Here is a 15,426-nt window from a genome sequence, read left to right as displayed (position 1 = left end):
TAATGATTCCATGAAAACAATGTCCAAAGAAAGATGCATTCAGGAGGCACCTGTCAATACCCATAAATAGGGCTTTTGGCACACACCTGTCGATGGGCAGCCTTGGGACAGGCCACCATTGTATCAGCTGACAAGTGCCTGCTATTAGTCACAGTTCTCTTGAAAAGCAGTTGTTAAGAGTCATATTAACAGGTGCTTGAGTGCATAGCTGCTCTGTAAACAGGGCTGGGGTTTGAAATGGCTACCCCTGCCTTTCATGGACACTGTTAATCTCGCAGGCATTGCAAATTGTCATTGTGCTGGGGAGAAGCAGCTGCTTCACAACTACTGGGATACTGTATTATTGCATAGTTACACCTTCTACAGGCAGTGTATATACACTCGGGGTTGAGGGGGGGGAACGTTTTCTCCTTCATTAAAAAAATAATGGTTTTTAAGAAGTTACCAAGTGGTTACGATGTTAACAAAACAAAACAAAAAAACCCCCACCGACAGAAAAACCCCAACCCCCCCCAAGCTACATGGTTGCAGTGTTCGGTACCGGCACAGGGCCAGGGTGCAGGTCCAGCCCTGCAAGGTGCCTCTGGCAAGAGGTGGCACCTGCCAAGGGGCTGTGGCAGCAGCGGGACAGGCTCAGGGCTGTGCCCCCCGAGCTTCACGCTTGCCACTGAGTCCAGTCCTGCACCCTGAGACGCCGGGATGGGAGAAGTGGTCAGAGCACCAAGCCTGAATGAGTTCGAGAAGCATTTGGACAATGCTCTCAGGCACATGGTGTGTGCTTCTTGGGGGTGTCCTGCGTGGGGCCATGAGCTGGACTCGATGATCCTGATGGGTCCCTTCCAACTCAGGATATTCTATGATCAGGTTCTTGCATTGCACTGGAGGCACCGAGCGAGGAGTGTGAGGGTCTCAAGGGCCAGAGGAGCTGCGTTCAGCCCGGTGCACACTGCAACGGCGACGAAGGAAACTAACTCCTACAGAATCTAGTTACAATATAGGTATTTGTGATGCGAGAGGCTGGGGGAGTGGAGTCCAGTCCTCAGCGAGAGCCGGAGCAGCCCGTCTCCTCATGCTTGTGGAGCAGCGACATGCGGGAGAAAGTCCGGGAGCAGGTTTTGCACTGGTACTTCTTTACATCTGAATGGGTCTGCAGGTGGGCGCGGAGATTAGAGCGGTCAGCAAAGGCCCGATTGCAGTGTGTACAGGAAAAGGGCTTTTCACCTATGGGACAAAGAGAAACGCTCCCAATTACCCAGTGCATCAACACATGAGGAATATCAAAGAAGGAGCCATTCATTAGCCCAAGTTTGTGCAGAGCACAGTGAAAAGAAGTGCTGGCTGTTATTGTTCGGAAGGAAAGACGGGTATGTACAGCATTGCTCGGGGGAGAACCGCCGCCTTGGGAATTGCCTACTCCCAGAAAAATCTCTCCTACGAACCGCGGAAAATTAATGCTGGAAACATCTGCAAGCAGCGAGGCAGTTGCACGTACAAACCAAGACACGATACTCGTCTCCTGCCCGGAGCCAAGCAAGGAGTTTGCAGCGAGGCAGGAAAGCCAAGCGCTGTGTGTTAATTATATCATAGCAGGCAGCGGCTGCGAGGCGCCAGCCCAGGGTGAGTGGAGCTATTTCCTCCGCGCTCCCCCTTCTCCTGCCCAGCTCGCATTGAAAAGCCTGGCCAGGGCGAATTCCTCCCAGAAAGACTCTTTTGGAGGAAACAAATGTGTATGCTCAATTTGGAAAGCACAATTAAGTCTACCCGGCTTCCTTCAGCCATCATCTTTAGTACGTTAAGAGGGTGTGAAATCAGTGCCAAGTCACAATTACACTGTCCCGCAGCCCCACAAAGGATGCTCGGGAGATGCATTGTCGGGGCAGCGGGGTGGGCTGCAGCTGCGGCACCCGGAGCCGCGCCAACAGGTGCCTCCAGCACCTGCCCACAGGCCTCGCCCAGCCTTGCACATCTCGGCGAGCGGGTGGGCTCGGAGCCGGGCTCATCGCTGCCAGCGGTGGGCAGCCGGGACTGGGGCTCTGCCCTGGCCAGGAGTCCTCGATGTGGGCAGAGGGATGCTTTGGGCATGGCAGTGCCCAGGAGGGAGAGCTCCTGGCAGTCTCACAGCCCCAGTTTATGAAGTCATGGTGAAGCGTGTGCTGTCACACTGCGGCCAACAGGCCAGCTCCGGGGGGGGCACTGCAGCTGCACAGGTTTACAGGCTGGGCCTTGACCCTGCGCTCGGTTTCAGCCAAGAGGATATTTAAAGGACAATTTAGAGAGATGTGCCAAGGGGGTCTGGGAAGCCCTTATCTTCCCAGATAACAGCCGGCCCGCCGATTCGCTGGGGGCAGTGGAGCAGGGAAGCGGGAGGCGATGAGGGAGGGAGGGAGAGGGAGAAGAGGGGACCTTACCGGTGTGTGTCCGGATGTGGCCCTGCAGCAGCCAGGGCCGGGAAAAGGCCTTCCCGCACATCTTGCAGACGCAGGGCAGCGTGTGGCTCCGGATGTGCATCTTGAGAGCCCCCAGGCTCACATACTCCTTCTCGCAGTACTTGCAGCTGAAAGATTTCCTGGCCTGGGCGTCGCAGTGCAATTGCTTGTGCTTGGAGAGCCCGGCGAAAGTGGAGTACGCTTTGGCGCACTGGGCGCAGCGGAAGCGCTCGGCGGCAGCGGGGGCCGAGGCCGGACTGGGGGGCCCCGAGCTCTTGCCTTCATCCTCCTCGCTGGAGAGCGCCGTCAGGTCCAGGGCGGGGGTCGCGCCTCCCGCCACCTCGCTGCCCGGGCCGCCCGGGAACAGGCTGGAGAGCAGCCCCGCATCCCACACCAGCGGCGGGTAGTAGGCGCCGGGGCCGAGCACCTCGGGCGGGGGGATGACGGGCAGCGGGCACGTCTCGTACAGCAGCGGGGCGGCCAACACTGTGGGAAGCGGCGGCGGTCAGTGGGGCCCGCGGCTCCCGTGGGAAAGGCAGCGCGGGGCCCCGACCCACCGCCGCGGGCTCCACACCTAGGGGCGCGGAGTGCCCAGCCCACCCGTGGGAGGCTCAGTGGGACCCGATCCCACCCCATCCGTGGGAGACCCACGCAGCACACCCCGGAGTCAGAGGGGCAAAGGGACCCCAGCGCGTCCCATGGAAGCCCAGAGCCCCCAGCCCGCCCCAGGGCAAAGGGGACCGACCTCACACCACGAGGGCCCGCACCCCTGCCCGCCCAGCTGCGAGGGATGGGGCGAAGGGGACCCCACGCCCCTGCTGATTCCCGGCACGGGAAGCTCCCAACGCGCCCATGCCCAACCCATGAGGGAGCCCCCGGTGCCTCTGCCCAATCCGGGGTACCAGGAAGCGGCTCAGCATCCCGGGACACGGAGGATCCCGCGCCCAACCCCATGCGACGTGCACAAAATTGAAAAAAACCCCCAACGTCCCATAGGTCCGCAACCCTGAAGTCGGTCACTCCCTGCCCGCTCCCGTGTGGAGCCTTAGGAAGATTCCACACCGGAGTCCCCACGCCACCCCGCGGAGCGCCCCACGTGCACGGCCCGTCCCGTCCACGCACCGGCCTGGCTCTCCAGCTCGCTGTAGTTGGGCTTCTTGCTGGCCGAGAAGTGCTTCTTCACCAGGAAGGAGCGCGGCATCTTGCAGCCCCGGAGCCGCCGCCGCCGCGGGGCCGCCGCGCTGCCGCGCCCGCTGATATGTGCGCGGGGCCGGGGGGGCGGCGCGGGGCGGGGAGGGCGGTGCGGGGCCGCCCTCGGGGGCCGCAGCCAATGGTCCGGGCGGGACGGGGCGGGCACCGGGCAGGTGTTGGCCCCGCCGCCGCCGGGGGCCGAGCCGAGCCTCGGGGAAGGACCCGGGGGCTGCTCCCGCGGGGCCGCCGCGCCACCCGCCTGGCGCCGTAGTACGAGCGCTGGTGCTGATGCTGATGCTGATGCTGGTGCTGGTGCTGGTGCTGATGCTGGTGCTGATGCAACGGGCCGTTCCCGGCTTCTCTCCGGAGCGTTTCCCGATGCCGCGCTCCCCGCGGGTCCGGCCGGTGCTCCGGAGGGAAGCGGGGCAAAGAGCTGTGCGGATGATCCACGGCCCGCGCCCGGTCCGGGCGGATCGGAGGCGGCGGGGCTGAGGAAGGCGCTGTGCCGAGGGGTGGTTCCCGGGCCCATCACGTTTGTCTGTCCTTCCCATGCTCCACGGCTGGGGACTGCGGTGCAGGTTGGGACGAGCCTCCGCCCTTCCCCGCTGGGACACAACTCGGCGGGGAGCAGGCTTCGCCACAGGTTAATAAAGGTTAATAATCCTCTGGAAGAGGCAATGACTTGTGGAGGAGCGGGATGGATCCCGCACGGCCCTCGGGGATTCCCTCCCCCTGCCAGGGGTCAGGAGCACCTGTCCAGACATGCAGGGAAGATTTCAAGCAGCAAGCCCCCAGCAAGCTGCCCTCTGTTGTCTTCCCTCCTCCCTTCCCCTGACTCCTTCCCACGGGCAGTGTGGGTCAAACGGCCCTGTTGAGGCACGCACTCTGTTTGGTTTTCCCGTTCCCAGGGGACGTGTGTCGATGGGAAGGTGTTCAAGCCTTGCTAGTGGGTGCTGGGGCAGTGGTGAGCAGAGCTGTACCAGTCCCTCCAGCCTGGCAGCTAGAAAGCTCAGCCCGGGCTTCCAGCTCATCCCATCCCTTGGCTCACGTGGGGGTTTCCCTGCTGGAAGGGCTCAGGGCACGGGTCCAGCCACCTGCTGCAGGAGCAGCACTCAGCTCTGGGCCAAGACAGCTGCTGACGGCAAGGCTGCAGGAGGAGGAGGAACAGGTCCTGCTGGGAATGCCTCCTCTGGCCCTGCCACTTGGAAAAGCACCGTGTGCTGGGCCACTTGTGACTCAGCCCCTGCTGACCACGCGCTACTCTTTAGCCACAACCACATGAAATGCAGAAGTGGGAGCAAAGCTTTCCACTGGCACGGCTGCAGCACTGAGCTCACTGTCAGCCTTTCCTCAGGGCAGGAACAGCTTGGAAAGCCTGTCCTGCCAGCCACGCGCATCCTGCCCAGACCAGACGCATTTGCAAACTCTTCCCCTGCAGCCACGTGCTCTGGAGCTGGATCATCCCTCCTTTGCTGCGGAATTGCCCGTGGCTTTCAGCAGGTGTTTATCTATAAAACTCATCCCTGGATCGGCCTGAAGTTCAGGGGGAAATGTGCCCCTGAAGGCCTTGGGGGATGCAAATGGCAGAGGTCAGGTCCCGCCCTTTTCTCTCAGGAGTCCAGAGGCACAGCACGCCCTGGGGCAGGGGCAGCAGCCCGGGTGTTGTGCAGGTGCCTCCCCCACCCTTTCAGCAGTACCCCCCCCACGCTCCTCCACCTGCCACGGATGTGGTTACACTGGGGACACTCATACAAGGAACTCAGTGAGGTGGTTTTCTTTCAAGAAGCAAAGCCTGCTCCTCTGTTCTTTCTGAAATGGTGATAATCAGATCTGTTCCAATCACTGCATGTGGAAAAAACTTGTCTGTGCAGGGGAAAAGCTGAGACCAAGTGATCTGACCTGCCTGTGCCTGAGAGCCAGGATGCTACAGGACAGAGAGCAGGACACAGAGGGGAGGGGAAGCTCTGCAATGGTTCATGGGCTGGAAGTGGCAGTGGTTTCTCAGCTGTCCCACCCTGCACTGAAGCACAGGGTTCTGGCAGCAGCTGAGCCTTAGGGCAGTCAGACTAGACCGGCCACCACCCTGTGGTACAGCTCCAATCCCGGACCCACATGGACTGGCCCAAGGAGCTCACATGTACACTCCAACCACCTCCAGAGCAACAGGTCTGGTACAAATTCTTCTTATTACTTTCTTTGGCCTCAGGGCTCCATGAAGCATCTCGAATATCTGTAGAGCAGAGCACCTGGCACCAAGGGAGGCTGTGGTGGGGTGAAAGGAAGCTCTGACCATGAGGTGTGGGGATGGGGTGTGAAACCTCACTGCAAGCTGGAGAAGCTCCTCGGAACCCACCGCAGCCCCTGAGCCCGGTGGAGGAGGCCGGGGCTGAGCACAGGGCCGGGAGGAGCGAGCCTCGCTCTCTCCAAGATGCAAGACCTCCCTCTGCTGTCAGCGCTCGCCGAGCGGCCTCCGCTGCAGCGGGGCGGGGGGGCTCATCCCCTGCACTCGGGCTGGGGAAGGGACTGTCACTCTCTACATGGGGGACTAAAGCAGCTCCCAGAAGCTCCACTGAATTCTTTGTTTAAACCGAAACGTCTGAGTCCCGGGTAAAGACAGAATAAATGTGAGAACTAGAAGAGAGACCCAAGTCTGTAGCAATGACACTAATTTCTCAGTAAGTGCTGAGTATTTTCTGGAGTTCTGGGGAAAGAAAAGCAAGGTTTCAACAGTCCTCATTTTTCCTCATTTGCTTTTCCATAACTTAACACAGCCTTGGTTCATTAATCCTTCCTGCACTGGTCTCACCAGTATCTGTCCAGGAGAGCTGGCCAAGGGCCTTGAAGGAAAATTGCTATTCTCTTGTCAATCAGGTGACACGAGGACCTGGAATATACCACCAAGGTTTTATTATGGATGGGATCCTTGACAAGATCTCATACCCACAGCATAAGGAGATCGTGGGGATTTCCACTGTAGTTCCAGATGAAGCAATGCCTGTGCGTCAGGCAATTAATGCCTGACAACAATTTATCAGACCTATTGAGACCAGTCATTCGCTGGAGAAAGATGCACTTAATAAAATAGCTCAGCTGCTAGCCTGTCTCCTCCCATCCTGTCTCTCCGTGCTAATTGTCCTCCTTAGGCTGACTCCTTGTGCCAGACATGGGGAATTTCACAGGTCCGAGCTGGCCCGATTGCATTATCACCCACAATGGGCGCTCGGGATTTGCGGCTGCACGATCAGGTGCTGACGAGGCGAGAGCAGCTCTGGCGGAGCACTTCACTCTTCCGCAGGGACACTCCAAGGGTTTGGAAGCCCAAACCGGCTTGCTCTATACTAAGGGTTTTTTAATCACCCAAGCGAGGCGAGTCGAGGCTGTGCACAGCACACACGCCCCTTTCAGCGGAACGGCTTTACATCAACGCGCGAGGATCACCAGCAAGATGTATCCCAGCGAGTGCAAACACGTCTGTGTGTGCCGACGGAGTCAGCAGGGTGGAGGTACAATCCACTCCTCACTCCTGGAACCAAACCTCAAGTACAACCAGCACGCATTTTCCAGCCAGTTCTCTGCTCTAGCCGCTACTCAGCTGCAGTGGTCTCCACAGAAAAGCCCTGCTGGGCTCTCGAGGGGTTGTTTCCATGGATTACAGGAGGATCCCACCCAAGGCTGCACCTGCAGTGCTCTGGCCAGCTCGAGCACAACTTGATCCACACTCAATCTGAACTGTTTCTCATAACCTCCACGGTCCACTCTTTGAAAGACTGTAAATAAAGTTGCAACTAACCAGTACAAAATATTTAATGGAAGCCCAAAGTTGAAGTTCCTGCATTTCTCAACATCCACTGTGCTCTCTGCAGAGTTACGCAGTTGGCAAGAAGAGTTTTTGGGGGAGATCTTCCATGAGGAAGAAATGACAAGAGGGGACACAAAGGTAGGATTTTATAAATTAAATGGCCTTTATTTGTAACTTGTCTCCAAAAGTCAAAAACATGACAAAGTAATTGCTCAGAAGCTCTAACTGCTCCTTAAATATTTTACCAGAATTGCATGGAAGTGCACTTAGAACAGCAGCAGGAATCTGGATTCCTGGAATGGGCATCACCAAACTGCGCTCTAGCCAGAACCCAGAGATCCCCGTCCAACCCCCAGTAAATTGTCATCTCTTTGCAGGTCAAGCATTAAAATTACCACCCCCAAACACAGTTCCTTTCCCACAGAATCATGAGATCCCACAATTCCCACCCTCAGGACTGAGCTTCCCAGTCCCCATGCAGGTACTGAGGGATGGATCTGTAACAGCCCATACCAAGGGGAAAACACACTAAACCCAAGTTCATCTGATGCATCTTAGAGGTCTGGCTGGACACAAAGTTTGATCAGAGGTTTTAGGTGGGATGGTTTCATCATTTTCAGGGTAAGGCTACGCTGCAGTCTGCAGAGCGTGATGAGTAAGGTTACTGCTCAAATAAATTAATTAGTGCTCAATTCTGGGGTGGTGCAGGTCCACTGCTCCAATTGCAATGCTTACATTAGACATCTCAACACTACGGTGATTTATGAGTTCTGCTCGGGTGTCTTAGACTGTTGTGGGTGTCCAGACCTCCCATCTCAACAGCTTGTCCGAAGTTACTGAAAACATCGAATTAAAATTAAAGAATCTCTGTGCTAAAAGTGTAGGCTTGAAAACAGAGTATCCATTGACCACACAGACTGGAATTGTCATCCTGCTTTCAGGGTTATATTTTAATTTTTCTTGACTCTACACACATACTGCTAGATGGAAAACCATCCAAGTACAGCTTCAGCTGCTGTGGGAACATTTAGATGAAGAACAGGAATTCAAAATACCTGATTAAATCTCTGATGCAAAAAGAAAGTGCTATGCAAGTGCCATGAACTACTGGTAAGTTTTGCCACCAGCTAGCCTTGAGAGATGGAAAAACCAGGAATATATATGAAAATTTTAGTTTAAATAGAAAGCAGAGGTATTGAAAAAAGCCTTCTGAATTCCCCTGTCAGCATAAGGCTTAGAATCACTAGAAAACCAGTTTCAAAGCCACCAATTTAATCATAAAGCCAGCAATTATGATTAATATTTGATAATATAGTTAAAAAAATTACGTGTTTTAACTAAGACCAACAATAAAGTTCATTTTTCAGGCTAGAAATTTTATAGTAAGAGTAGGGAGGAAAGTAATCATCATGCATAGAACGGAAGTATTTTGGACTAGTTGTTTACACAGTGCAAAGATTTGTTTGAAGACTCATACTGAGGATATGTTTTCCATATAGATAGGAGGCTGCCTGTGAGGACTGAAACACTGGGAAACATTATCGAACCACAGGTATCAGAGGTCACTTTAAATGAGAGCTGGTCTGACAGTTACAGTTAGCACCTGGAAGTCTCACTAAAGGGAAACAGAGCTACAAATACACCTCACATACTATCACTTGGGATATGTAAATGAGATTGGGAAGAGATTTATTAACTAGTTCAGGCCATTCCATTCGGAATGTTTCTGTTTTTAGACAGTCAGATGAACGCAACTGCCAAAGAAACCAAGAAATGGGCACAGGGAAAGGAAAAAGATTGGGTTCCCACATGGTGATCTACAATTAAGCTTTGTGTGAAGCAAGTAGAAAAATGAGGCTGACAGGGCTGAATGGCAGAGACCATGATACCAAAAGACTTGAGTGGTACAGAAATATCAAATCAGGATTTGAAACTGAGATAGGATTAAAGTCTTCCATATTTCTGGACGCCTGAGTTAATCTTGGGATGTGCAGGGAGAAGTGCAAGGATGCTGGGCATTTCCCCCTTGTGGAAGCTTGGTTTTACAGGTAATCTTCTAGTTGGATCATTTATCCCTCAAAGAACGCATCAAAACCTGTTCCATCATATCATCTTCATCAGCATCGTAATCCTAGGAACAAAGGGGAGAAACTCTTTTACCGCGACAGCCACGCTGGTTTATACAACAAATAACAGCAACAAAAGCTGCCCTTCCCGTTGACTCTCCACTTCCTCCCAGGACACCGTGTGCAGGGTGGGGTTTCACAGCAGGGGCCATGTCACACAGCCCAGGTTTAGGAGCCACCAGGCTGCATTCCAAAGGGGAGGATAACATACCACAAAGGTGTCATAGGAAAAGCGGTGTCGCCTCTGCAGGTGCTCCATGAAGTTAGCACTCCTGTAATTCGGATCTCCCCAAGGCATTGAGGCACAAATCGGGCAAACCTTCAAGAAAAACCCAGAACAGCCAATTAGGCCCCAGCAGTTAAATCCTTTTACATCGGCAGTAGGGAGGGCAGGGCAGGGCAGGGACAGAGTGGAGGGTTGAAGTTCAAGGTTTGTGCTGCCACTATTCTATATGCAAAGTGCTGCCCGATACCTTGCTGGGACATTTGATACAAAAGCCTCAGACAATTTTAACTGATGTCTTAGATCCCTGAAATGGAACAGCTTACTCTTCTCCCACATACTGAAAATCAGAACTCAGTACAGCTGCTTGCTTTAGAAGATTTCAGCCTTTATTTCTCAGTAACAGGAAGGTTTCCTTGGTCTCCTTTGCAAAGATCATTTCTCTCCAGGAGAAAAAAGGAACTTTTTTTTCTGACTAATTTGGAATTCCAAAAAGCTTGCTAGAAAAATGAAAGTTTCAAATTCAGTTCCATGTTTTGCAATTCCTCTTACATAAGAGGAAGTATCACAGATAGATTATTAGAATGGTATACTGTTTCTTGCAAGCATTTTCCCCAATTGCTTATAGTATCTTCTTGCTGAAAACAGCACAGGGGAAAGTTAAATGTCCGACTTTTTTAAAATTATATTTTATTAATTTGCTGTGTCCAATTAACTTTGAGTGTCTGCCACTTTTCAAATATGAAAGGAGGACGTGGCCCAGGTGCAGTCAGAGTAGAGACCAGTCACCTCCAGAGAATGCACTGAAAGCCAAGAGCAGAATTACGTGAGAGTTAAAGGCATGACCAGCAGAGCCACACTGGACTTAACAAGAATAATTATATGCACTTAATTCAAGAGTAAGTCTCTAATTCACTGTTTCAAAGGGCTTTAAGACTAGACTTTGTCGCAATTCTTGCACCAAGACTCTTTATTACCACTTGTTTTGCATCCATGCTGTGCAGCGCTTTGCAGTGTTCAACCAGCCCTTCTTGATCAAAGTTTTTCTCGCTGCAATACGGACAAGGAAAGGTGAAGCGATTTGGGAAGTTCCTGGTTGGGGAGGGGGGGAAGAAAAGGAGGTTATTTACACATACAAATTATTCAAAGCAATAATCTTACTTATTCAATTAGGACAAGCTAATTTTAACAATCAGTTTGTAAGCTCCTAACAATACCTTAAGGAACTCAACATTGTCCATATTTAGACTGAGCTACAGTTCTTCTACCAATTTATCACCTTCTCTTTAAATGCACAGGGTACCACACACGAGTGCACTGCAACCAATTCCTACTTCCCCAACAATAGACAGAAGGATAGAAGATTCTTTTAAAAACCCAGCAACTCTGTACAGAATACCCTTATCTTAAAGATGTCCTGTGCATGGACTGAGCAGAAGCAGCAGAGCTTGCCTTGGGCACAGTCAGCTGCAGGATTAAGGCTCAGTTTTTAACTGAGGAGGCAAAGCCTGCTCATACTTTAAAACTCCTTTTTGTGACAAAAACCCAAGCACTTCAGAGCATCCCTCAGCTGTTACCTGGTGTTGTGGAGTGGCTCTTTAGTCACAGCTTTCACGCCTTCCATGATGTAATTCTGGTACTTGGAGCACGAGGCCGCGTGGCTGCGCATCTTGGAGAGGAACATCTGTGCAGGCAACAATGGCACAGCACCTTAACTCCAACTACCTGCACTTCCTGCTACATTTCTAAGCAGAAGCAGCAAACATGTAACCCAGAGCAACTTTCTGTGCAAGTGTTAAAGCAGAAAATCCAAATACTTCGGCTGGTGAGGTGGAAAACTTTCGAGATTACAGATTAGTTAACCTGTAACTTTCCTGCCTGTACTATGTTGCACACACTCGTGCTCAGGAGAGCTCACTTAACCTAAACTACGTACTATTTTATATACCATACTGTAGTACATAAACAAAAGCTTCCTAGAATGCCAGTTCACCTGGTCACTGAGAACAGAGTGTATGGAAAATAACCCGGCTTGGTAGAGACTGATTGCTAATTGTTCGATCCCATTAATGAAAACTCAGATTTACAACAAGGGAAGCTGAAACTCAAGACACTGCAGTTTTCTCTCAGCTGGAATGGAGATAGAATGAAGAAATGACCCAGAAATAAACAGTGAAAGTAACTGAACCCTCACCTAATTATCCTTTTCCTGTTGTTCCGTCATGTGCTGTGATATTTTATTATACATTCACTTTATGTATAAGGGGCTAAGCAGCCCAACTTCACCAAGGGAAAGGGAAACCCAGGAAGGATGTCACACAGGTGTTCAACATGCAGGACACATCAACCAGTAAGTCCATGGAATACACCAGCCATGCAGGACTACTCTGACTTGTGACTATTGCAAAAAAACCAAATAAATTTCTGTTTAGGAGCCACAGCTCTAACCCCCACAGCCACTGTTTCATTCACAAGGACGTTGCCACAGCAGCAACATTTTACTGTAATTTTGAAATCAGTCTCTTTCATTTGAAATTCACTTTGTGAACAACAAAAAAACTGGAAAGAATGTCAACATTTGGGTGCTGCCTTTATCAAATACCTTTAGCACATATCAGAATGAACATTTTGACCTGATTCTGCCGAAAGCTGAGGAGCAAGCATTTTATTCCCCCATAAGCAGCGTGGCTGAGCAGGCACACCTCAGGCACTTAATTTCCAACAACCTTCATACCTTTTTATTGCAGCCGTTGCAAGTAGTCTCTGTGGTTTCAATCTGCTTTTCCAGGTCCAGAGCCCTGCTACCAGGGGACAGGGTGCTGCGGCACACACCACACACTGGCTTTTTGGGCTTGAGACACTCCTGCAGGCACGGCGTGCAGAACCTGTGGGGGAGAAAAATAGGCGGGCGGTGAGACAGCCCCCACCCCCCGGGCACCAGCACCACACCCCCTGCCCTCTCTGCCCTCTGCCCGCAGAGATAACCGAGTCCTGAGACATGACCCGTGGAAAGCAGCAGCCTGTTGGCACCCGGGCACCAAGGGAGGAGCAGGAGGATCCCAGGCCGTCGTGCCCAGCGTTGGACAGGGCTCTGTGCCCTCGGTTTCCGCTGAGAATCATAAAATGGTTTGGTTCTAAGCGACCTGAAAGCCCATCTCGTTCCACCTCGCGCCATGGGCAGGGATACACCTTCCAGTATCCCAGGCTGCTCCAAGCCCCGTCCAACCTGGCCTTGGACACTTCCAGGGATGGGGCAGCCACAGCTGCTCTGGGCAACCTGTGCCAGGGCCACCCCACAGGGTGTCTAACCCTGCCCTCTGGCAGCGGGAAGCCATTCCCCCTTGTCCCAGCGCTCCGTACCCGCATCCCTCAGCAGGGTGAAGAAACGAAAGTGGAAGAACAGCACCTTCATCTCTGCCTCCGCTTTTGTTTCGTTTTCCTTTTCACGGACGCTCCAGGTCCCCCCTCAGCCGCTGCCGAGGCGCAGAGCAGCTCGCGAAGCCCCTGCCCTCAGCCCCTGCCCCCTGAGCCGCCTCTGCCCTCAGCCCCCTCCGAGCTGCGGCTCCTCCCGAGGCCCCGCAGCCCCCGCGGGCCCAGCCCCGAGCCCCTGACCCCCCCGCATCGTCCGCCGGCGGGCGCTCACACGTGTCCGCAGGGGACGCGCACGGGGCTGTCGAACACCTCGAGGCACACGGGGCAGGTGAGGCGGGACAGCGGGTCCTGCCGCCGCTCCGGGGGCCGTGACGAGCCGCCCGCCGCCATCTTCCGCCGCGCCGCCAGGGGGCGCACTGCGCACGCGCGGCCCCGCCCCGCCCCGGGGCGGGATCGACCGCGGTGGGCGTGGTCATGCAAATGACAGCGGCACGGCTAGGGGGCGGGCTCACACATCGTGGGCGTGGTCGCTGAGGTGGGCGTGGCCCGGCGCGGGGGCGCGGCCCCGGTCCCCGTTCCCGGCGGCGGCCACAGGGCCGTGTCGCGGCCCCAGCGCGGCGCGAACCCCGCTCCCGGCACCGCGCGGGCCCCGAGGCCGGTTCCGCCACGGCCCCGCAGACGTTCCACGGCCGCTCCATCCCCCGCAGCCCCCCCTCCGGGGGCGCGGCGCTGAGGGCCCCGCCCCCGCCCCGCTGACGTCTCGCGGCGGAAGCGCCGCCGCCGCCGTTCGGTTCCGGGTCGCCGCCGCTGCGGCCCTGCCCGAGCCGTGAGGGCGGGCGCTCCCTGTTCCCTGCGGTGCACCGGGCGCTGCCGGCAGGTCCCGGCGGAGCGGAGCGGAGCGGTGAGGCTCGGGGCAGGCCGCAGCGCGGGGGCTTGGCCGGCCGGGCGGGCGCAGCGTGGGGCGGGCGGGGGCGGCGGCGGCTCCCGGGGCCGGGGCTCGGCGGGCGCTGGGGAGGCCCCGGCGGTTCCCCGGGGCTTCTCGCCCAGGCTCTGCAACAGGTACCCGGGCACCAGCTGGTGCCGAGCGGGCCCCGCCCGCCCGCAGCGCTCGGCGGGGCTCGGGGCCGCTGTCAGTCGTTGTGTCCGGGAGCGCTGTCGGGTGTGGGGCGACAGCCTGGCGTTCCTGCTGCCCTCGGCCGCGCTGGGAGCACCGTGTGTGCACCTCGGGAGGACTGGGTACCTCAGTGCCCGCCCCTGGTTTTCCCCTGCTGCTGTCAGGGTTTTTGTGCAGCCGAGTGATCCAGCGTGGCCGGACAGTTGGTTTCCTCGGGTGAGGTTTGGACTCTGGAGATGGGGAGGAATATTCTCTTGTCCTACTGGCAGACACTGGACTCTGACCAGGACTTCACTATTCTTGCATCTCCAGGAAATCTTGAGGTTCTCAGTCAATAATTTGCAGCGGAAAACAGCCTCGTTCCTCGCTGTGCTCTGTCACCAGTGCCTATATTTGAGCCTGTATTTATCCGTGCCTGCTGCACCGCGCGGCTCCCGAGCCTGTAACCACGGCTGTGCTGCCGAGGGGCTGGGACGGAGCCCAAACGGGGGGTTTGGTCTGTCCTGGTTTGCAGTTCGGCCCTGTGAGCCCTGACCTGCGTGCAATCCCCGGGGCAGAGGCAGGGCTGGCAGGGGCTTCGGGAACTGCCGGCTGCAAGGCCTTGGTGAAGGACTTTTCATCTGGGAACTCTCCTGACCCTGACATTTCTCACGTGTAACCGACTGCTTTGTTTGGTGGGAACTGGCAGTGGGGGTGGTGGAACTCTAATTCTGACTCGGGTTCCTTGTCAGCACGGGATCACTCCGTGTCCTAGGGGTGTTTCACTGCCGTGCCAGACAAAGATCTCTCTCTGCAAGTCTCCTGTGCAGCTCTTCTTGCCAAGGAACAGGCCCTGCTATCTTTGTCCACAGATCCATCCTGCACAACTCGGGGAGGAGCGTGGAGAGAGGAGGGGCTGCTCCTGGAGAGAGGAGGGGCTGCTCCTGGCCCTTATGCTCAGATGTTAACTTAGCACTCCACATCTGTGATTCACAGCCTGTCTCTTGACACTACCACCGTGTGCCTGGGAGCAGAAACCAAACTGCTACTTAACTTTCCCCACACGGGGCTGGCACTGAGCACGGCCTTTCATCAGGGAATGTTAACTGCTAGGCTGGTGGTTTTGTTTGTTTGTTTTCCAGGCCTCTTGGTTGTTGGTATTATGCGTTTTGGCTCCTTTCATTCAGTTAATTTTG

The 15,426-nt window shown here is 55.0% G+C and overlaps 3 protein-coding genes across 3 annotated transcripts in view; 1 reads left to right on the top strand and 2 right to left on the bottom strand.

The window, feature by feature from the left end:
* Positions 1–648: 648 nt before the first annotated feature.
* Positions 649–3,627, bottom strand: SNAI1 (snail family transcriptional repressor 1). The gene is made up of 3 exons (XM_027902593.1): positions 3,549–3,627; positions 2,409–2,912; positions 649–1,221 (listed from the first exon to the last, which is right to left on the bottom strand). The coding sequence occupies exons 1-3, from the start codon at positions 3,625–3,627 to the stop codon at positions 1,040–1,042; spliced, it is 765 nt and encodes a 254-aa protein (XP_027758394.1). The 3' UTR covers positions 649–1,039.
* Positions 3,628–7,552: 3,925 nt separating this feature from the next.
* RNF114 (ring finger protein 114) lies at positions 7,553–13,571 on the bottom strand. Its single transcript, XM_027902585.1, has 6 exons — positions 13,409–13,571; positions 12,500–12,650; positions 11,343–11,449; positions 10,743–10,857; positions 9,754–9,861; positions 7,553–9,547 (listed from the first exon to the last, which is right to left on the bottom strand). Exons 1-6 carry the CDS (start codon positions 13,525–13,527, stop codon positions 9,482–9,484), a joined length of 666 nt encoding a protein of 221 aa, XP_027758386.1. The 5' UTR covers positions 13,528–13,571; the 3' UTR covers positions 7,553–9,481.
* Positions 13,572–14,026: 455 nt separating this feature from the next.
* SPATA2 (spermatogenesis associated 2) overlaps positions 14,027–15,426 on the top strand; it is a 9,861-nt gene continuing 8,461 nt past the window's right edge. Inside the window, exon 1 of the mRNA XM_027902584.1 lies at positions 14,027–14,038. The gene's annotated coding sequence lies outside the window, so the exon portion shown is untranslated. The remainder of the gene's footprint in view (positions 14,039–15,426) is intronic.

The sequence above is a fragment of the Empidonax traillii genome, unplaced genomic scaffold (genome assembly GCF_003031625.1).
Source record: "Empidonax traillii isolate 1590-97213 ecotype Southwest subspecies unplaced genomic scaffold, ASM303162v1 scaffold890:size686501, whole genome shotgun sequence".
Lineage (NCBI taxonomy): Eukaryota > Metazoa > Chordata > Aves > Passeriformes > Tyrannidae > Empidonax > Empidonax traillii.
The sequence above is the reverse complement of the archived record's forward strand: the minus strand, read 5'-3'. Positions and strand labels throughout refer to the sequence as shown.

Coding starts and splice junctions, on each gene's coding strand:
- SNAI1 (XM_027902593.1), bottom strand. CDS start 3,627: ATGCCGCGCTCCTTCCTGGTGAAGAAGCACTTCTCGGCCAGCAAGAAG. Junction 2,913..3,548: donor CGAGCTGGAGAGCCAGGCCG/GTGCGTGGACGG, acceptor CGCTTCCCACAG/TGTTGGCCGCCCCGCTGCTG. Junction 1,222..2,408: donor CCACATCCGGACACACACCG/GTAAGGTCCCCT, acceptor TTTGTCCCATAG/GTGAAAAGCCCTTTTCCTGT.
- RNF114 (XM_027902585.1), bottom strand. CDS start 13,527: ATGGCGGCGGGCGGCTCGTCACGGCCCCCGGAGCGGCGGCAGGACCCG. Junction 12,651..13,408: donor CGCGTCCCCTGCGGACACGT/GTGAGCGCCCGC, acceptor TCTCCCCCACAG/GTTCTGCACGCCGTGCCTGC. Junction 9,862..10,742: donor GCATGGATGCAAAACAAGTG/GTAATAAAGAGT, acceptor TTTTTCTTGAAG/GTTTGCCCGATTTGTGCCTC.